General features: G+C 43.2%; 1 protein-coding gene across 2 annotated transcripts in view; it reads left to right on the forward strand.

The window, feature by feature from the left end:
• SH3TC1 (SH3 domain and tetratricopeptide repeats 1) overlaps nucleotides 1-19,070 on the forward strand; it is a 36,967-nt gene extending 17,897 nt beyond the window's left edge. For both annotated transcript variants that reach the window (XM_081925546.1, XM_081925545.1), the window contains exons 6-17: nucleotides 1,155-1,317; nucleotides 2,350-2,423; nucleotides 5,301-5,505; nucleotides 6,579-6,709; nucleotides 7,421-7,462; nucleotides 8,475-10,166; nucleotides 11,393-11,573; nucleotides 12,913-13,063; nucleotides 14,208-14,330; nucleotides 14,501-14,651; nucleotides 17,079-17,275; nucleotides 18,471-19,070. In XM_081925546.1, coding sequence (XP_081781672.1) covers nucleotides 1,155-1,317; nucleotides 2,350-2,423; nucleotides 5,301-5,505; nucleotides 6,579-6,709; nucleotides 7,421-7,462; nucleotides 8,475-10,166; nucleotides 11,393-11,573; nucleotides 12,913-13,063; nucleotides 14,208-14,330; nucleotides 14,501-14,651; nucleotides 17,079-17,275; nucleotides 18,471-18,725 — 3,365 coding nt within the window. In that variant the 3' untranslated portion in view covers nucleotides 18,726-19,070. The remainder of the gene's footprint in view (nucleotides 1-1,154; nucleotides 1,318-2,349; nucleotides 2,424-5,300; nucleotides 5,506-6,578; nucleotides 6,710-7,420; nucleotides 7,463-8,474; nucleotides 10,167-11,392; nucleotides 11,574-12,912; nucleotides 13,064-14,207; nucleotides 14,331-14,500; nucleotides 14,652-17,078; nucleotides 17,276-18,470) is intronic.
• The last annotated feature ends 2,571 nt before the right edge of the window (nucleotides 19,071-21,641 follow it).

The raw sequence follows: 21,641 nt of genomic DNA on the forward strand, positions 1-21,641 counted from the left end.
GACTATTCCATATTACAAAATGCCGCAGTGTGGGAGCCCCTCTCAGCAGAAGGAGGAGCTTCCAGCCAAGGGTCCAACTCTTTGGGGCAAGGGAGTTAGTGGAGAAAGGGGGAAAACATTTCCCTCCCTGGTTTTCCTGAAACCTCTGTTTGGCCAGGACTTGATAGTGGGGTGGGAGAGCTAAAAATAATGCCAATATATTTCACATCCAGCAACCAGTGCACCCCATTGGTTTCAGATAGTACATGAGTAGTGGAAGACAGGAGTGCCTGGCGTGCTCTGCTCCATGGGGTCACGAAGAGTCGGACACGACTAACAACAACAGATGAGTCTAAAGAGCCTGGGACACAAATTTTCACGGTCCTCTAGTGGCTATGGTGGCTCATTTACCAGAAGTAATGTATTTACGCAGGTGGCGCTGTGGGTTAAATCACAGAGCCTGGGACTTGCCGATCAGAAGGTCGGTGGTTCGAATCCCCGTGACGGGGTGAGCTCCCGTTGCTTGGTCCCTGCTCCTGCCAACCTAGCAGTTCGAAAGCAAGTCAAAGTGCAAGTAGATAAATAGGTATATTACCTCTGGCAGGGAGGTAAATGGCGTTTCCGTGCGCTGCTCTGGTTCACCAGAAGCAGCTTAGTCATGCTCGCCACATGACCCGGAAGCTGCACGCCGGCTCCCTCAGCCAATAAAGTGAGATGAGTGCCGCAACCCTAGAGGCGTCCGCGACTGGACCTAACGGTCAGGGGTCCCTTTACCTTTAATGTATTTAGCATTAACTCTGGAAGCATATACTTGATTCTGACCAAACTAAGCCTTCTAGAGCAGAATATACATCAGGATCACACCCCACACACACCAAAAAAACCAACAACCCATAGAACCACAGAATTGTAGAGTTGGAAGGGTCCACCAAAGGTCATCTAGTCCAACCCCCTGCAAATACGACCATAAAACCTTCACCACCACCCCTTATTTGATTTAACAGCATCAAACATAAAAGAAAAGACAATGGTCAGAGTGTACTTCATGTTTCAGAGAGAGAAACGCCCCTCCCACAGGGTCTGGGTTGGCTCATTTGGGGTTCATTTTATGTGGCTCATGTTAAAATGACTGCAAAAATACTTGATATGTTTTCAAATACAGCTTTTTCCTTAAGGTACCTTCTTTGTATATCATAATGAAAACGTAAGTGAGAGAAGAGCTGCAGACGCTGGAGTCGGAATTCACCAGCTGAATTGGTCCGCTACTGAGAAAGCTCCTGAAGAAACGGGGGGAAGCCTGGCTAAGGGCTTGCCAGAGCCCCTGATCCCGTTCCATCAGTAGGTCTCTCAATCTACCTTTCAGTTCCACCTGTGTGTGCACGTGTATTTGCAAATATACACCAAATGGCTGTTCTGTAATAAAAGTACATGCGCATTTCTTCATAATTTCCCCCCAGTTTTACAGCAGATGGAGGATTAATATTTAAATGTTTTGATGTCTAGTGAAAATGACAGCATTTTCTATGCATGGCAAGAATTGTTATCTCCTTGAACTTATGCCATATCCAACCTGCACACAAAATATAGCCATTTGTCTAAAAAAAGAAAAAGAAAAAGATTGGCCAGCTTACCATACAAAACAAACACTGACTATATGAAAAGAGTGTGCAACAGCAGAGGTGTTCAGAAGACACAGACGCCCTGGATTTGTTCAATGAATGTTTGGGGGCAGCAGTAGGATCACGTGGGCCCTTCCACGTTGACACATGACTGTTGGCCATGCGTGCAGCACCAGCATGAAGAGGGCAGAATTCCACCTTCTGAATGCACAGCCTTCCATGTGTGGTCACTCACTGCAGACAAGCATGGCTCGCAGGCATGTTCCAAATGCCATCTCAAGAATTCACTGAATGCAACAGGGAATTGTTTTGCATAGCCCTGATGTTGCTTTGCTTTTTAAATTGATGGCTTCCAATGATGAAATGAGCGGTCTTGAAAGCTCTGCCATTTTCCATTTGGAATAAACATTGCTATATAGAATAGTGAATAGGGCTTTAGGTTATCAGCTTTATATGCTAAAAACTAAGTGTAACATTTCACAGTTAATATTTTAACATAGCTCTCTTGCAAATCTAAATTAAGCAACAGCAGTTAGATAATATATATAAGCAGCCACAATCCAGCAGAGTTAAGTGTGCCTTGAAGAGTGGTGTTTTGCATCACCAGGAAACCCTATTAATATGCTCCATCATTTCTCTACATTTCTGCCTTTGGTGCAGTTTCCCTTTCTTATAACCAAATGAGTGTTGAAATTGACCTGAGGTTAAAATTGCAGGCCAAACTAATTCCCTTGAACCTTTCCCATGCTAGATGGTTTCTGAAAGAAAACACAGACTCTGCTGATTTTGCTGTAAGAAATGAACCTGCAGCCACAGATCAAATAGGTAAGTAACTGCTATTAAGACAGAAGTTGTAATAGTTCTGAAGAGTTGTGACAAGAACGGAAATGAGAAAACTCCATTTTGTGCCTTGCAGTTCGAAAGCACATCAAAGTGCAAGTAGATAAATAGGTACCGCTCTGGCAGGAAGGTAAACGGCGTTTCCGTGCGCTGCTCTGGTTCGCCAGAAGCGGCTTAGTCCTGCTGGCCACATGATGCGGAAGCTGTACACCGGCTCCCTTGGCCAGTAAAGCAAGATGAGCGCCGCAACCCCAGAGTCAGCCACGACTGGACCTAATGGTCAGGGGTCCCTTTACCTTTATGAGGTAGGCAAAATCCCCACAGAACCCTAGCCAATCCATCTGCTGGTAAAAAAAATTCTCTCAGGCCTTGAGAATCAGCAACCAACTGTGTCCATAGCAATGCTGGAGGTGGGATTCCCCTGTAAAAGGAGACTATACTGCAGAAGAAAGCGGTGGGTGGGGAGAGCAGGCGTGGGCTTCCTTTTCCGCCCTGGGAGCAAACTGACCAAGGAAGTCTCATTCAGCTCCACTCCCAGGCGCTGCCCAGAGAAGCCAGAGCCCGGTCTCTGATTGGTTCCCTGGTTTGGGAAGCCCCTTCCCCACAGCCAGGCAAACCATATGGGGAAAGACTGTGGTCCCTCCTGGCACTGTGTGCTGCTGCAAACTGGGCTTGCTGGTAAGCTGGGAATTTATACTGACAAAAACGGAATGACAGACGAAATTATCTGAGTATGCTGAGATGGCAAGATTGACAGGAAAAGTTAGGAATCAAGAAGATCAACAATTTAACAGAGAATGGGATAAATACAGACGATATTTAAAAGATCACTGTAAACATGTAAAATATTTGGCAGGCTTTGAATGACTCCTGCAGTGTGATATAATTCTTGGACGTATTGGATAACTGCAAAATAGATGCTGTTTAACATGCAGTTGATATAGAAACGTAGAGAAGGAGGGAAGTCTCAATACAGAAATAACTTTACCTTATTCCCAACGTTTTTTTACTTCTTTTATTTACGCTACTGATGGAGAGTTACAACTGTGATTCATTGCATAAAATCAATAAAGATTAAATAAAAAATAAAAAGTTGGGAATTTGACCTTGTGGCAATGCCTATGCTTTGAGACCAGTTTGCCCAGGACAACCAGCCATGTTGCATCATTGTTTATCATAGGAGGCCCCCTTTACATGGAGGACTTGTCCACTTGTCCCATGCTTCCCAGGCACGGGTCCAGGCGGCTTTGCCTTTGCCCCACTGCTTTCCCCCAGGAAATCCACTCTTTTAGAACAAACCAGAACAAACAGCAATCACAGAAAACCCAGTTGTGTTTGTTCCGATTCAGCACTAAACTGCAGGTTTTCCCCGGGGAAAGTAGCATGGCAAGTGGAAGTGTGAAGAAGCCCTATGTTAAAGCTGCAAAGCTGGCTTGGGTCTTTTATGCTTTGCGTTGGTGTGTTGCATATTTATATAGTTTTGTTGTCTGTCTGTCATCTATCATTGCTTGGTTCTCCCCCTTCCACTTCTTCTCATAGCAACCCTCAGGTTTTGAGGTACTATTGTCCAGGTCACACAGTGAGCTTCAAGGCTGAACTGGCCCTAACCAGTCCTAGGCTGGTCCTGATTCAGATGGTGACATAATCTCACAAATGGGTCATTCAGATCCAATATTATTGGTGCCTGATTGATACATGAGGGTCCATACGCTCCCATTTTTCACTCTCCATATTAATTGTTATTCCCCTGCTTGCTATCCCCATCACTGGAGAAAATATCCTCTGTCTTTTGTTTTATTTATGTTTTGTCCCTCCCCGTAATCACCCATTCCTCACTCTCCTCAGGAAAACCTGTTCTTTAATGCTGAATCAGAACAAATGGCAATTTGGGTTTTCTGCAGTTTGCCATTTGACATTTTCTGGAGGTTGCCATTTGGGTTTTCGTGGGGAAAGCACGGGGGGGGGGGGAGGCACGAGTGCTCAGACAAGGAGCTTTAAAGCGAGAAACATGGCATGAAAGGAAGTCTGGACAAGATCTAAGTTTCTAGCATTAAACCGCAGCTTGCTTGGCTTTAAAAAATATATATTTGCACAATTCTGATTTAAGAGAATTCTGCAGGATTTGTAAGAATTAAAACAATTTGAGGCTTCTTAGTTCTCTGAATAGGGTGTGTGCATGTGCCAAATGTCCTGTAAAACCAGACAATTCCTCTCTCCCAGCCATCTCCAAACAACACCTAACTTAGAACAGCTCAGGAACATTGTGCTGCTGGGAATGGGGAGGGGAATCAAATCACTTAGATCATATAGGAAGATGAGCAGGTGAATGAATCCTGGGTGTGTTAGCTGACATTTTGGGGTCTTTTAATAGTGTTGCCTAAGTAGATACGGGAACAAAGTTGACTTCTGGGTTTGTTGGAGGGTCTGGTCTCTGTGTTTTTATCTCTGATATATGGCCTGTTGTTGCTGGTGTGAGTAACTACTTTAGTCCACATTGGGGCAGGGGGATCCCTACTTATCATTACTGTGAGTCCCTTCTCACCACCTGCAAATGCTACTGTTTGCTGTAACTGAGAATGGCTGTGCTGATACTAGAGTGGCTAGGGAAACCCAGCCAGGTGGGCAGGGTACAAATAATAATAAATTATCATTATTATTATTAGTCACCTGTAGCATCAAATTATGGCATGCAGCAAGTCCCACTCAACCCAACCAAATCTCTTGCCTCTTTGATACATCAAAATCTATTTACTCTTATTTCTCATGTGACTTTTAATACTAAAAGTAATGATGTTGACAACATATCGCCTTGATACCTGATTTTAAATAAGTTACTGTATTTCCCAATTCTTTGTTATTCAGCCACAGGATTCTCTGTAGCAATTGTTAGCCACGAAAGTGCTGTGCCTGAGGAAATTGGCTTCCAGAAAGGAGACAGAATTGAAATTATTGGCTACTTTATGAAATGCATGAAGTGGTTTGTGGGAAGACATGCCCCTACTGGCCAGGTTGGTTTTGTGCAGAGTAGCCATGTCAAACCTGATGACTTCGAGACGACTGCAGCAGAGTAAGTAGTATGGATGACCATAAAGCCAGGCAGTTGCTCTATCCACCAACAAATTCCACTTTTAGGAATGTTTCTACTGCTGTGCATCGGAGGTCATGAATGCACATCTTTTACTCCAAGTTTGGGCATTAGAACATAGAACTCAAAAGCTTTCTGGCTAACTATATTGTAATAGACACAGGAATATTCTGTTCTCCAGTTATACTTAACTGCTCTCAAAGGCTAGAAGTGACTTCCATTCATGGGCGTAGCCAGGATTTATGTTAGTGGGGAGCAGGCTTCATGTTAGGGGGGCAGAACCTCAGTTAGTTAAGTGTTTTTATTGATTTACTTGATTTGGGGGGAGCAGATGCCCCTCTGCCCCCCCCCGGCTATGCCCACTAGGTATGTTTACTTGAGGAAAACTAGAGAGAATTTTGGAATAATAGCTATTTCCAAGTAGCAGTTGAGACTGGAAGCCTTCTAGCAAAGAACTGACAGGTTAGCTCAAAGCAGTGCAGTATGCGAGACGCAGGATCATTATCCCTGGGTTTGGGTTTGGTGCTCTTGTTGCATGCTTAGGGCTTCCACAGCCGAAACAGCATCTTCAAGACCCAGCACAAGTCTCTGCCCCATTCACTTTCTTCCTTTCTGACAGCCTCTACTTTCTGAAGGCCAAATGTATAAGTTTGTTCCCCTTGTTTGACTCCTCCTCTTGTTCATAGCCAAGGACAGATTAAGGTAGTTGAGGGCTCAGGCACCCTTCCCAAAATAGCCTCCCCCAGGAACACATGAAACAAGCAACCACAAAATAAGTATTGTAGTATCTTTCACAGTTTCACAAGTCCCAGCAAACCCTCCCCCATTTATTTTTATTTTTTGCCAACCTTAACATGCAAAAATAAGACACTCTGAGCATGTGCAATTTCACATTTTAAACACCCTAAATTCATTGTTGTGTTTGCTCACTTCCTGCCTTTCGGTTTGGGGCGGCTCAGGGGCTGCTTAAACGACCCCCTTGGGCCGCTTGTGGCCCCTGGGCCTTAGGTTGCCTACCTCTGTCCTAACTCCTCTGTATTGTGTGCTTCCTTCAGACCACCATGCCTGGCTTTCTTTGAAGAGGAGCATTCTATTTCTGCAGAAGAAAATGCCCTTTTGGAAGAAAATGTGGTGAATCTCTTGGCACAAACATCACATTATAACATTTGCAATTTATATCAATTAGGTAAGCAACTCCAGTGTTGTGTTCTTATCTGCATGCCCACACCATTTTGTGCTGTGGAATATCCAATAAAATGCCAATGTGGAATATCCAGTAATATTGTTTAAGTCTCATTGAGCTCAGAACAACTTAACTGTATCAACTTTCAGATTCAATAACTTGAGTTATTCTGGAGAAAGCTAAAGTCTATTACAGCTAACCCCAAAAAAATATTTTTCGCAAAACATCCAAGTATAAAGACAAAAGCCATCCATATGCCAATTAATATACAATAAGGATGAAATCCTCATTAAATATAAAAACTGCTGTCTCCTGGCTTTGACCTTTCAGCCTTCCTAGTAGCTTCTATTTGCAAAAATATCACATCAAACAACATGCAGAATCCAATGTTTTCATTTTCATTAGAGCAGCTGTTAAGACTTGAAATCATGAGCGAGTTGTTCAGAATTCATATTCTGCCTTGCTTCTGTTCCGTCAGCACACCACAAATGACTTACAATTTCTACTGGCTTCATTCTGTGAAAATTCAGATTCTTATTTACAAAATATATGCAATAGGGCTGTTGTGATCCAGGGTTGTGCTTAATACACCGGAAAATGAGCAGGTGGATTTAATGAAAAGGATTGTGTTCACACTGCACATTTTGTGTAGTTCCATTCTCTGCAATAACTACAGCGATGGAGTGGCTTAAATGTTTTTCCTTCTATTATCAGATGGCCAGGAAGATTTTGAATTGGAGAAATCTACTGAGCGAGGTAAAAGGGCAAAGCAGAGGGATTATCAATATGTGTCTCTCCCTGCACCCCGACAAACAGCTGCGCTGGACTGTGGAAAAGGCCCTGCAGGAAGCAGTTCAATCCTTTCCTGATGCCTTTTCCCTGACTGAAATCCTGTCCCGCTCTTTCCTCTGTCTTCCCTAGTTTGGTCCAATGTTTTTCTTGTAATTCTTGATATTTCTTCTTGTGCAATGAGATCAATGTACAGTGGTGCCTCGCAAGACGAAATTAATTAGTTCCGCGAGTCTTTTCATCTTGCGCGGTTTTTCGTCTTGCGAAGCACGGTCAGTCGCAACTGCACCTCTTCAAGCAGTTTTAAGAAAAAAGGAAACAAACTCGCAAGACGTTTTCGTCTTGCGAAGCAACTCAAAAAACGTAAAACCCTTTCGTCTTGCGCGTTTTTCGTCTTGCGAGGCATTCGGCTTGCGAGGTACCACTATATATCAACAATGTAATGCAATTTACTTTTTCCTCTGAAAAGCAGATTTTGCCGTTTGTTGAGCAGGTGCTGGCTGCTTTGGACCAGACCTGATCTTATTATTTCTGTTGCTGTTTTCAGGTGGGATTCAGTTCCATACTGGCAAATTCCAAGTTGTGCCATTGCAGTTGATTGCAGTGTCTTACACAACAAGCCACTTTCCCAAAATATAAGATTTCTTGGAAAAAATAAAGCGACAGAGAAATGCAATGTGACGTTTGAGATAGCACTTGCTTGTATGCAACACCCTCTAGTCTCTCCACAAAGAAATCAGAATGAATGCTCATTAAAGAGCGAACATTGTCTAATCTCTCTGCAGACAAATCAGGATAAATGTCCCATAAGGGCCCACACGTACCCTTGCTCTGCTTTGCCTATGGAAGCCCCTCTCTCTCATACATGGTTCATAAACTGACTTCTGACCTGGTAATTAGACCTGGGCATTTATCACAATGAATTATTATGACTTATGTTTCCCTTACTTCCTGCGATTCTCTGTCTTTTGTATTTCAGAGATGTCACATTCCTTCCTTAACAAGCATTCTGGCACAATGAAAGACAATATGGTGCATTCCCTGATGAAAGCGAGAAGCTTACAGTTGCACAGGGAAGAGGTCAAGGATCAGAAAAGGCCACTCTCTGCTTCAGATGAGGAGATGCCTTCTAAATCCCAGGATCCACACTTCTGCATATGCCCAGATGATGGAGTTTTTGGGGCAGAAATCCTTGATTCCTTACTGTTGTTTCTGAACTGCAAAGGATATGAGAGCAGTTTCAAAAGCATATATGACCTCTCATTTTCCTTTCTTAGCACCCTATTCCATGGCTATGCGAGCGAGGAAGATCTGGTTAATTATTTTGTACTGGCAAGGGAAGCAGCCAAACGAGCAAGTCTGCCAAGGGCTTTGGCGCGACTCTGCTATCTCTTGGGGAGAATGAGTGTCCGGAAGTTCAAGCTTTCTCAAGCTCGGGTTTATTTTGAAGAAGCTTTGGCAACAACACAGGGAGATTTTAGTGACCTCTTCCTTATAGCTTCTCTTTATACAAATCTAACTGGTATCTACCTGAAACAAAAGAACAAGGAAAAGTGTACTTGCTTTTTTGAAAAGGTTGCTTCTTTGCTTATGGGAATTCCCAACTATATCAGCAGCACCAGAATGGAATCAGATATTCTGAAGTATGCTTTAAAAAGGGCAGTGCTGAGTCAAAGCAAGTATGCAGAAGCTAGAGCATGCTTCCTGCTAGCAAAGCACTATCTGAACTTCCGCCAGGGCGAGGAAGCCCTGCCATTCCTAGAAAGGCTGCAGCTTCTGAGTAATGCCTTGGGTTTACAAAATGGCTCATTGTCAGTTGATTGCTATTTTAAGCTAGGTCCACTCTACAGTGAGAAGTGTTTGCCCCACCTTGTGCTAAGCTGTCTTAAGGTCGCCTCTTCTTGCAGCTCATGTACTTTGTTGGAGTTATTCAGAAGCATTGACTTAGTATTTAAAAATGCTCCCAAAGTCCATTGTTTGAAAACTGGGGGACAAAGACATCCCTCCCAAACTGCATATTATCTCAGACAAGTACTCCACTTGCTAGAGACCAGCAAAGAACACCCAAGGTTGTGCAGCATGGTTTGTTGCTATCTCTCTCTACTATATAGCCACCACAAACAGTACGGAAAAGCAATCGACTACATGGAGAAGGCACTAGATACAAATGCACATTCAAGCAGTGAAGAACTTATTGGTCATTTAGTCTTCCTCAGTTGGCTGTATATTCTCCACCAACAAAACACGGTGGCTCTGGACATTTTAAATGCTGTAGTAGAGTCTACACAGAGCAGTCATCAGCAGTTAGGTATTGTTTATAACATGATTGCCATTGTTTTAAAGAGAATGAATGATACAAAGCAGGCAGCTGAAAGCTACTATAAAGCCCTGAGCATTTCAAGAGAGATGGGAATAGTACATAATCAGGCTGTGGCTTTGGCCAACCTTGGGATTCTTTGTCTGCATTCAGCTGCCAGAAGTCTTGGAGAGCATTTCTTAATTAAAGCAGTAACACTGTTTTCTGAACTGCCAAGTGTTGAGTGTGGCAGAGATTTTATTTACATCCTTCTCAGGCTGGGATGCTACTATGCCAGTGGAATTTATAAAGATAAAGGGAGATGTTGTTTTGAATGGGCATTTTTGGTAGCAATGGAAGCAAACCATTTGGAAGGTATGTATATTATCTTGCTTTCAAAACTGGGGTAACTTGTATTTCAGGGCCACCGTTACAGATGCTAAGTTGAGAAGTTATCTCTGCACAGGGAAATATGAGAAAAGTTGGTTCCCTTATTTCCTTTGTAAACTCATTTGCTACTCTTGAATTAGCTTGTTCATTCTTTGTCATAATTATCAATGGACTTCCCTGTGTCCCTTCCCTCATCCTACTAGAAAAGGCTTCTCAGGACAGAGATTGCTACCTCCAAATTCTTCATTTGTTATAATGAGCTGGAACCAGCAATGGATGTAAATACTAGGGTGAGGTGATAAAAACCGCCACTTTCTATCAAACCCCTAATTAGGGATGGGGGAAGAACCTTCAGAAGTTGGGATTCCTAAGCTGACACCTGGTCCAATCAAGGTGCATTGTGACCTGGATCAGATCATGAGTCCTTTTCAGAATCTGCAGTCCTGTTGATCTCTTTATGACAGAGACGGCCAAACTTGGCCCTCCAGCTGTTTTGGAACTACAGTTCCCATCATCCCTGACCACTGGTCCTGTTAGCTAGGGATGATGGGAGTTGTAGTCCCAAAACAGCTGGAGGGCCTAGTTTGGCCATCACTGCTTTACAAGGTATGTGAGGGCTGCAGCACTGCCTCCATCTGGTAAAAAAAAAATGTATTTCCTTTTTAACAATTTGGTTATCTAGCCACCCACAGCCTTGAGTGGGGCAGGTGTGTGTGTGTGTGTTTTGTTTGTTTGTTGCCATAAACACTGGAAGCGGCCATTTTTCCCTGTACATTTCCCTTTGGGAGTGACAGATTGACAGCTTGCCCATGTATGTGTTGGCCACTTCAGCTGGATGACCAAGATTCTTGGAATGAAAGTAATTATAGATCAGTGGATTAAAAATGCAGCATTTTTTTTATTTGTCTAATTCATCAGTCTCAATAAGCCAGGGAGTTCTTTTGTATGAAGCATGAGTTCAGCCTATTAGAAATTACTCTGAGCCTTCTCAGAGTGTGTATCTGAAGAAGTGTGCATACACACGAAAGCCCATACCTAGAACTAACTTAGTTGGTCTTTAAGGTGCTACTGGAAGGAATTTTTTTTGTTCTGAGCCTTCAGGAAGTCATGGGCAATCCGAGCCATATCTCTGTGCAGTGGCCTTACAATAGCAGCGTGGTCCCTTGGAACCAGCATGTTCCATTAAATCATCTGTTCTCTTTTCTTTATAGGGCAGCTCCAGGCCGTTCAGCATCTGTGTCAGTTCTACAGTACAGTTCTTCCAGATGAAGCTCTGTGTGTCATCTACAATGAGTATCTACTCTCCTTAGTTAGGAAAATATCTGACAAAGTCATGGAGGGACAGATATTGGAAACAATCAGTCAGCTGTATCTATCTTTAGGCACAGAAAGGTAGGAAGAGGCAGTTGGGGAAGCTGATTTGTCTCAAACTGAAAGCTTTTTAGTTACTTTGCTAGTTTCATGTCAGAGAGCCAGACCCAAAGGTGCCCTTCTGCATTCAAAAGCCACCTTCCATACACCTCGTGCTAGAGCTTCAGGCAAGAAAACTGAAACTAATGCAAAGAGCTTCTGTTTGGCCTAGAACAGCCTTCAACAGCGTGGTACTATCCAGAGCTTTGGGACTACAACAGTTTTTGGTCTACAATTAGCAGGGGCTAAAAGGAGTTGCAATTCCAAACCTCTGGAGGTCAGCAGGTGGATCTGCCCTAGAGCTTGTGCAGCCTCTTTCTCAAGTGGATATGTAACAGCTGCAACAGACTATCTGTTAGCCCTGTAAAGCTGTTGCACAGAGTGCTTGGATGTTTTATTTTTTGTCTCTTAGTTTTTTGTATCTTACCCATTTTATTTCATATTATTTTGATGCTCTTAGCTGCAGCAGCACTGAGGTGCAGAGAGGCAGCACCTAAAGTTGGTGGTGCAGCCCTGCCACTGGGCCACAATTGGAAAAGAACTTCAGTGCCCCGTTAAGTCAGACTCAAAGGAGAGGCAAGCGCTGCAGGTGCCTGAATCTCGCTTGGATAGAAACTGGAGTCAGAAAACAATTGCTGACTCCCAGTATGCCAGGCGTTGCTGAACTACAGCGTCCATGACTTGTGTAGCAAGCGCCATTTCTTTCTGTTATTCTGTTTTGGGGAATGGTATGCCATTGATAAGAAGCAAATCCTGTTTCTCATGCCAGAAAATGGAATAATCAGGGTAGGGAGCATGTTTAGGTCTGCAGTCTGTCTCTTAAATAAGTGAATGGCTGCCACGTCGGGGACCACATGCACTCAGACACAACATTGCCACAAGGACAAGCCCCATTCATCACTGCTCCTGGTGGATGGCTTGACCACTACGAACAGGAAGTCATAAGGGAAACTTGCGCAGTTGGTTAGCCTTCCCTCCATGCACACAGCCATCCTCAGGGCTGGCCCAGGATGTTTTGGAAGAGAAAATGGCACACACACAAACACACAGCCGCCACTGGCCTGGTCTAATGATTGATAAATAGCCACCTGATATTTCATCTTAAGCTTCAAGTAAATTATTAGTTGAAAGGTGTTTTTGTTTTATTTGCACCATGAACCGAGAGTATTAAAGCAACCAATGGATATATTATGATGGTCCGCGGTGACTTTGACAATAATAGTATGTGGTAGCTGGAAGAAGCTTCCTTGAAAACAAAGTGGCAAACCGTGTTAGTGGGGGGCAGGTGTTTCCTTTCCTTACTCTGAGTGATTTCTTTTAGGGCATACAGATCTGCCCTGGAGTACACTAAAAGAAGCCTTGGGATATTCATTGATCTTCAAGCAAAAGAGAGAGAGGCACAGGCTTGGCTTCAGGCAGGAAAGATATATTACAAATTGAGGCAGAACGAGCTTGTAGATCTTTATATCCAGGTAAGAGGAATGATGCCTTGGGAATTGAAGCTGTGATGGGATGCAAGGAGGATGCAAGGATAGCTGGGTTAAGAAGAGATTGCATAGGTTAAAAATACACTTTAATGTCATCTTTGTCTTCTGTTATTTTACCTCAGTGATAGAACAACTGTCTAACTCAATCTGGAGCATATAAATTAGGAACATGTTAATCTGATTAGAAAGCAAAGGGAGAGAACAAGTGATGCCACATACATGGGGCATGAGTGATCTGCAAAGAGACGTCGCCATACTGAGATATTTGCAAGCTTTCGAAATGCTATGTATGTTTGAGCCTTAGTCCAAGTGGGTGGATGTGCAGCTGTTTTAAAAGGTATCTTCGCATCCTCACATAAACAAGAGGCAAGTTCTGTGAGATCACCTGTAAAAGTATTGGATAACAGAATAGAGGAAACTGAAGTTTTGGAAGGGGCTCTGGTGTTCAGGTGGGCTGATCCACACTTTCTCTTGCCCTGCCACTTTCCCTCGGGAAAACCTGATGTTTGCCACTGAATTGGAGCAAACGTCACTTGGGTTTTATCCAGATTGATGCTTGTTCCAATTGAGTGCCAAAGAGTGTGCTTCCTGGAGTAAAACAGCAGGACATAGGCAGAGCTGCTTGGACCCGTGTTTCCTAGGCATGCAATGAGCAGAACTGTGGACAAGACAAGAGCAGGAGCAGCTGGTGTGGCCGGGTGGTGCCTTGGATACTGGCATTGCTGCCACTTACTTGGGCAGGCCAGGGCAGGATGGCAGCAAGGTTAGGCCTGCATGGGTGCACCAGACCCAATCCGGTGCTCATACTGCTCTGCCCTGACCCCATCCAGGCAAACATCAGTGATGCCCCTGTTGGGCACTGTCCCACCACAGCGACTGCTCCTGCTTTATAGCCTGTTCATGATACGTCACAAAAGAAAGGCTGTATTGAAATACTTGTGGAATTATGTACTACAGGAGTAGCCAGTGTGACACCCTCCAGATGCAGCTGCCATCGGTCCTGGCTACAGGCCATTCTGGCTGGGCTGGTGCTCTCTACCCAGTGTAGTGCTTCTGTTTGAAACAGTCACTATGGTTGCTTTAGAGGTCCAAAATTATGAAATCTCTCTCTCCTCCCTCCTCTCTCTAGGTTGCCCAAAATGCTGCTCTGTGTACTCATGATCCTAATTTGCAAATGGAATTGTTTGAAGCTTCAGGAGACATATTTTTTAATGGAGAATGGGAAAAGGAAAAAGCAGTGCCTTTCTACAGGGTTGGTTTTCTCTTCTCAATCTTTCTAACTCTGCTCCTGGTCAGAGGGACGAGGCTGCGGTTGTGACCCATATGAGATAATGCTGTGTGATATGTGATAATGCTTTGTGAAAACACATTTTCCAGTAACTCTTAAAACAGTTTTTGGTGTGTTTTTGGTACTCCTTTTAGGACAAGGCTCTACCACTTGCTATTAAGATGAAGAACAGCAACGCTGAGCTCCGACTCTTCAACAAACTGGTGGGATTGCTGTTAACTCTAAAGGTGTACGATGAATGTCTGGGGTATGCACAAACAGCATTAATGCTCAGTGTCAATTTAGGTAAGGAGAATATATGGAAAACTGTATAGAAGTCTTTTAAAAGTCACTTGGGGCCTATTCAGACATACATATACACCGCTGCATTCCACATTGCTTAAAAATTGACAACTCAACAATGTATGAACTAGCTGTTGAAAAGCATGTTGAAGGGGTACTAATCTTCTATTTGTGGATGAAGACCCATTTAGAGACTGCCTTTCCCCCATATGAGTCCACCCATCAGCTGAGCTCATCTTTGAGGACTGTAATTCATGTTCTGTAAGCTCATGACATTGGAACATTTGCAGCAAGCAGTAAGGCCTTCTCTGCAGCTGCCATGATGTCATAGAAGGATTTCCAGAAGGAAAGTGTGCACTTCTTCCTCCTGAACTCTAGGGGTCAGACATTTTTGTGGTGGTCCGGCTGTTATACCACTGCTGGTTGTTGTTTCTGTGATAGGCTTTCAACTAACTGTGCTTCTAAATTTGTTGTATGCTACCTTGAAGTTAATGGGCATTATCCAGCAAAGTAGTTTCATGCAAGGATTTCTGTGCATGCAACAAAACTTCATCTCCCCAGATCTGCTCTAGAGGTTTGAGGGAAAATCCAGAAAAGATTTGGAGGCATGTGAGAGACAGGGAGGGGAAGCTGTGTTGTGCCACCAGAAGTCATTGTGCTAATGGATCTACTTGGTTGGTTTACCACCCAATTACAATAGGTCAGTTGGAATATTTGTTGTTGTTTAGTCATTTAGTCGTGACCCCATGGACCAGAGCATGCCAGGCACTCCTGTCTTCCACTGCCTCCTGCAGTTTGGTCAAACTCATGTTAGCAGCTTCGAGAACACTGTCCATCTTTCCCAATATCTTTCCCAGCATCAGGGTCTTTTCCAGGGAGTTTTCTCTTCTCATGAGGTGGCCAGAGTCCTGGAGCCTCAGCTTCAGGATCTGTCCTTCCAGTGAGCACTCAGGGCTGATTTCCTTAAGGATGGAGAGGTTTGATCTTCTTGAAGTCTATGGGACTCAGCATATGAAAGTTGGAATATATTAAATTCAAAACATGCAAATCAATAAACGAGGTTGCATATTCATCACTTTGTGACTGCATGTGTAAACCAGCCCTTATATTTCTCTGAAAGGTTTCTATGTCCCATGATGTGAACACAATCTGTGTGCTATCTTTATTCCTTTATACTAGAACAGATGTTCCTCCTCCTGCTACAACAGGGTTAAAGAACTTGAGGTCTACAAGGAAAACTGAGCAATCCTCAAGTGACCTTGTGGTTTTAATTTAGTGTTTACCCAGTTTTGAATAGCTGGATATTAATCTTTAGCTACAATGTTTGTGGACTACCCTATAACAGAATATTCACTTCAGCTGGGCTGCTCTGTGCAAGGAGCAAGGGAGCAGGAAAGTGGGTGGGGGAGAGAATATTGAGGGGCCTGTTCCCCCAGAATAAAATTATTGGAGGGGCCCAAGGGACCCCGGCCCCATTGGTTCCTATGGATATGACTCTTGCCCTTTTAATGGCTGGAATGGAGCTGACTGCACATTCAGAGCTGTCTATACACACACGCATGTCTCCATCTAGCCAAGCAAGACACATTAACAGAATCCAAGGACACGTTGCAGACAGGAATGGGAACGCCCATAGGCAGGGCCAGTGAGGGGTCTGGCCTGGGGAGAGTTGGGAGGCATCATTTGGCCCCCAAACTTCAGGTTCCCAATCCTTGTTTTGGGGTCGTCTCAGGCTATTATTGTATTTATAAAGGAGAAAGATATTGCTTGCCTCATTTCAAAGGGGCTTCATGTAGCAAGTGGAATTAGCCCAGGAAGCAAGAATGACCTTCTCTTTTGATTCCCAGTAGCAGTTTCCATCTTGGGATTACCTGTGTCTTTTAATCAAACTAGTAGTGAAAGGGGGACTTATAGGTGTATGAGGAACACATGCCTATATGTGATATTGATGCATCTCTCTCTTAATGTGCACAGCTGGACAGATTAAAAAGACTCCCTTCTTCTGTCCTAAATGCACCCCAAAGGGGGCAAACAGATGGTGCAGGTTTACTTCACAAATGCAGACTTTGAACCCTGCAAGGGGAAACAGATGTATGTATTGGTGGCCGGGGAAAGCTGAAAATGGTTAGCAGGAAAATACCAGCCTCTTCTCATCTAAGACTCAAAACACTCTTTTATGAAGATGACAGAGAAGGGATCAACAGGCCACAGTTTGACCCTGGATGTTTGAATGCCAGTCCACTGAAAAACTTGTGTGTTAATACGATATTTAAGTTCTGCCTGTAATGGCCCCTTCACACATGCACATGTGCAGCATGTATCTGTGAATCTGACCCAAGTCATTCATAGATGCATACAGTGCTGTGCTTGTTTGTTTTAACTCATCTTTTGATTTCCACACTGTACTGATTCTTTTGCTTACCCCATTAGGGAATCTGTTAAATGAAAGGATAGCCTATCACCGGCTGGCTGTTATCTACCATCATCTAGGGCAAGTTGAACTCACTGAGCACTTCTTCTTAAAAGCCTTGTCTCTCTGCCCCTCACCTCTTGAGTTTGATGAGGAAGCCCTATACTATGTAAAAGTGTACCTTGTTCTTGGAGACATTACATTCTATGACTTAAAGGTGAGACACTTGGATGGAATTGATATATGAATATGGAAAACATTTTTGCATGCTCTGGATCAAGTAACGGGACCGAGATTATACAGCCTTGCCATGACTAGGTGGGTTGGATTCCAGTATTCCAAGTCAAAAATGTCTTACGAGGCGCGGCCTTAGGAATGGTTTGTCAGTTTGCTTGCTGGTGTGAAATGAATTGGACTATTTAATTCCCTGTTCAGATGATTGGTGGGTGAAAGGTTAGCGTATGCTCCTCACCACTGGCTGCTGTTTCTGTCTTCCAAACATTTGTCGTCCCCCCCACCCAAGAACTTGGGCATATTGATTGTGTCCCACAAGGAAGATTCTGGAACAAAGTGGACAAGTTGTACCTTTCAGTCCAATGATGTTCTGCCCCAAGTTCAAATTTGCAGAAACACGTTTTAAAAAGGGAAATAAGCAGTTTGGGGGTTTTGCTTGTAGCCACTTTTTTGTTGTTGTTTGAGAATTGGGGTGCTGTCTTGCTCTCAAAGATGATGAATCGGGATGAGAGAGGAGAGTGGGGTGGCCTTGGTTTTAGTCATATTGCTGGGTTTTGCTTAAGATAAAAGACAATGCTTTCATAATGTTGAGTTTCTGAGCTGTTCCATAATTTTATGGAGCAGATCAGATTCAACACCAAGTATGACTTAGTCAGATACCGCCCTGTCACTAAATACAGCAGGACATATAACAGGGAGAGGCATGAAGTTTAAAGTATCTGAAAGTCTTTGTGTCCACTAGGGCATCCGTGTGTGCATGGGTTGCAGGTTCTGTGTGCACGGTCATGTGCCTTTATGACCACATGAATGTAGTCATTTTTGTGGCTCTATTTTGATTCTGAGGTCCATTGTGGGCATGAACCTGGAGAACCTTTAGAAAAATACTATATTGCTTCCTTTATTGGAGAAAATCCAAATTTAGTGAGATAAAGTACAGGCTGCTACTTGGATGATGAGGCCATAAAGCAAAACAAAAACAGGCACAACAACTCCTCACCCTCTATGAACTGGAGTGACTAGAGTTATAAATGGCAAAAATAATTGTCACACTTCACAACAAGTAGCAATTTTGCTGCCTGCAAGGTGTGATGGTTATTCTTAGGTATTATTTAGAATATTTGTAAATTGTTGTCCGTATGAAATTCCACCGTGGCTCATATCTTGCTGCACTGTTTCAGGACCCTTTTGATGCCGCTGGATACTATAACTTGGCCCTTGCAGCTGCCATGGACTTGGGCAACAAAAAGGCTCAACTGAAGATTTACACAAGACTTGCAATAATTTACCACAACTTCCTGGTGGACCGAGAGAAGTCTCTCTACTTCTACCAAAAGGCAAGAGCCTTTGCCACAGAGCTTAATATTCGCAGAATAAATCTAGCCCCCGATCAACGTCTGAGGGCATCAAGGGAACCGCTGAAAAATGCCAAGTGAGGACGTGGCATGAGGGGACTTTGTGCTGAGGAGATTTTGATTCTCTCTTAGCAAATTGTAACATTGCTTGTGAAATGGTACACGGTGCATAGGGCTCCTGACCTGAATGCCGGTACTTTAGCTCCTGCTCTTGCATACAGAAATGTGTTTGCAAATGTGCCTTCTGTCCCCAAATGAGCAGCTGTATGGGCTCCAGTGAAACGAGAGCAAAAGGTTACTGGAGAGCTTTGGCAATAATCCATCTTACAAGCAGATTTTGGACCGAATTGTTCACATACTCACTGTTGGAAACAGAGGAATCTTAAAATACAATTAACTGAAATAATAAATATACTGGCTGACTAATCCTTAAACTCCATCTGTAATTAATTACTATGAATGTTCTGGGGTGTGATTGTGAAATATTTGTTTCCAAATGGGGCTCAGGAATAAAAAGTTGTAATATATCCCATTCCCACCTATACCTGAGCTAGTGTCTGAGTGAGCTGAAGACAAGTTGACATGAGACAAATGTAAAATGACAGAATAATGAAGGAGTAAGCGAAGGAGCAAGGCAAATTTTGAGCTGGTGCAGTGGCTCTCTCCACTGCCCAGAGAGGAAGTGCCACCACCGTTTGTTTGTTTACTGGAAGTGGGTTTATAATAATAATAATAATAATTTATTATTTGTACCCCGCCCATCTGGCTGGGTTTCCCCAGCCACTCTGGGCGGCTTCCAACAGAAATGAAAAATACACTAAAATGTCACATATTAAAAACTTCCCTGAACAGGGCTGCCTTCAGATGTCTTCTGAATGTCAGGTAGTTGTTTATCGCTTTGACATCTGATGGGAGGGCATTCCACAGGGTGGGCGCCACCACACAGCACCAAATCTACTTTAATTGCACAACCTACATTTTCCAGTCTGCGGCAAAACTTCACTTACCAAAGAATACCAGTTGGGAGGCAGCTGCAGTGTGCAACGCAGAGCCCCGCTCTCCCCAAGCCAGCCCAAGTACGTACACAGAGTTGTACACATTTATCTAAAAAGGTTTATAATTTCTCTGCCCGCGAGAGGGCGCTCTGTGTCTTTAAAACAGGCTGCTGAATGCAAGAGCAAAAAGAAAGTTTGCGCATAACATTAAATGTGTTAAATACGCTTGATAGAACTGGGCTTAGGAAGAGCCGCTTCAAATAACCAGTCCATCTTCCACGAAATGCAGCTGTGTGTCATCAAGAAGAAAGAAAATCAGGGCAATTGTGTGTGTGTGTGTGTGTGTGTGTGTGTGTGTGTGTGTGTGTGTGTGTTTGTAGGAGTAGGAACACAAAGTAACTTACTGTAGGTGCCAGTGCAAGAACAAGGTTCCATGTGGCTAGGAAGCCTGAGTACACAGAACAAGATTCTGTTGGCAGTAGTAGAGGAGAGCTGTGGCACAAAGATTTGGGCAGATTAAATTGCACAAGGAAGACACAATCAAGCTGCACACTCTACATGATAGATGACAAAGAAGCACACACAAGAGTGGGAAAAATTATACAGTAACTTAAAGACCACTGTAGATATCTAAAAATGCTATCGGGATTATAACACTTATAATGTAATATGATTTAAGTTTAAAGGTAAAGGGGCCCCTGACCATTAGGTCCAGTCGTGACCGACTCTGGGGTTGCGGCACTCATCTCGCTTTACTGGCTGAGGGAGCCGGCGTAGAGCATGTGCGGAGTGGCAGGCCAAGGTGCTTGCCCAGCTCCCTTCTCCCATTCTCAAGGCAGGGATGAAGCAGCAAGGCCCGCCACACCAAGGGGAATGCTGCCGTCCTACGGGCCTCGCTCCCGCACTCGCCCACCACTCCCAACCACGGCTGCCAGCCAGAGCGGCATCGGAGGATGCCAGCAGGCTCTCTGGACCGCCTTGAAAAGGGGGAATGGCCAGCCACAAGTTGTGTTTACCTCACAGCCATTCCTCGGTCAGTGAGGCGCTTGTTTTACTTACCTTGCAATCCGAATACAGTCGCCCCTTTAATAAATATTTAGCAGGTCTACTCCGAAGCCCCACTGGGTCAAGACAGTAGCAACTTCAGCTGCTACACACCCTACATATAATTCCTCAAGGAAAATCTGCAGCATTTGGGGGTGAGCTGGCAGGGTGGATTTGATTTAAATCAAATCAATTTAAATCACAATTTAAATCACTAGTCGGTAAGACTTCATTTTTTTTACTTATTTTTTTACAGAAAGACTCATTCTTGCTAGTATCATCTTAATATTGACAACCAGATAGGGTTTCATTTTTAGAATAATAAATTTTCACAATAGTTTTTACCGTTATATTAAAAATTACTGATTTGGTTATACTATTAGAAATACATGGACAGATACGGTAATTATGAAATTATTGTGAGATTTAACTGTTTATTTTTGGACAACTTTTCTGCTGTACTTTATTGGAAGGAGAAAAATAATCATTTCCTTAATTTAAACAATTTAAACAATTTATTTAACTAAAATAATAACATTCTAGCATATGTATCCATGTTTGTTAACTGATGTTAATTAATATATATATATATATATATATATCCAAAATCTTAAACTGAGTTTTAGCACACATGAAAAACTTTAAAGAAATCCTTATTTCCTGATAGCCTTTGGACTATAATGTAACTTCAATAGAAAACTATCTGTAGAAAGATTTTTTTTCCTCCAAATGCATTTTATTTTAAAAATCCAATTAAAATTTTAAAAAACTGATTTAAATAAAAAAAAAATCCGATTTTGGGTTCTTTTTTTAAAAAAACCACCACCATTGATTTTTATCCACCCTGCATACGCCTATCTACTTAAAACTCTGTCTGTGAAATCTGATGAGATCCACAAAAGCATATACCATAATAAACAAAATGAGGCAGCATAGTGGTTAATTGGCAGTTTGAATG

This window comes from Podarcis melisellensis (assembly GCF_964234715.1).
Source record: "Podarcis melisellensis genome assembly, chromosome: 9".
Taxonomy (NCBI): domain Eukaryota; kingdom Metazoa; phylum Chordata; class Lepidosauria; order Squamata; family Lacertidae; genus Podarcis; species Podarcis melisellensis.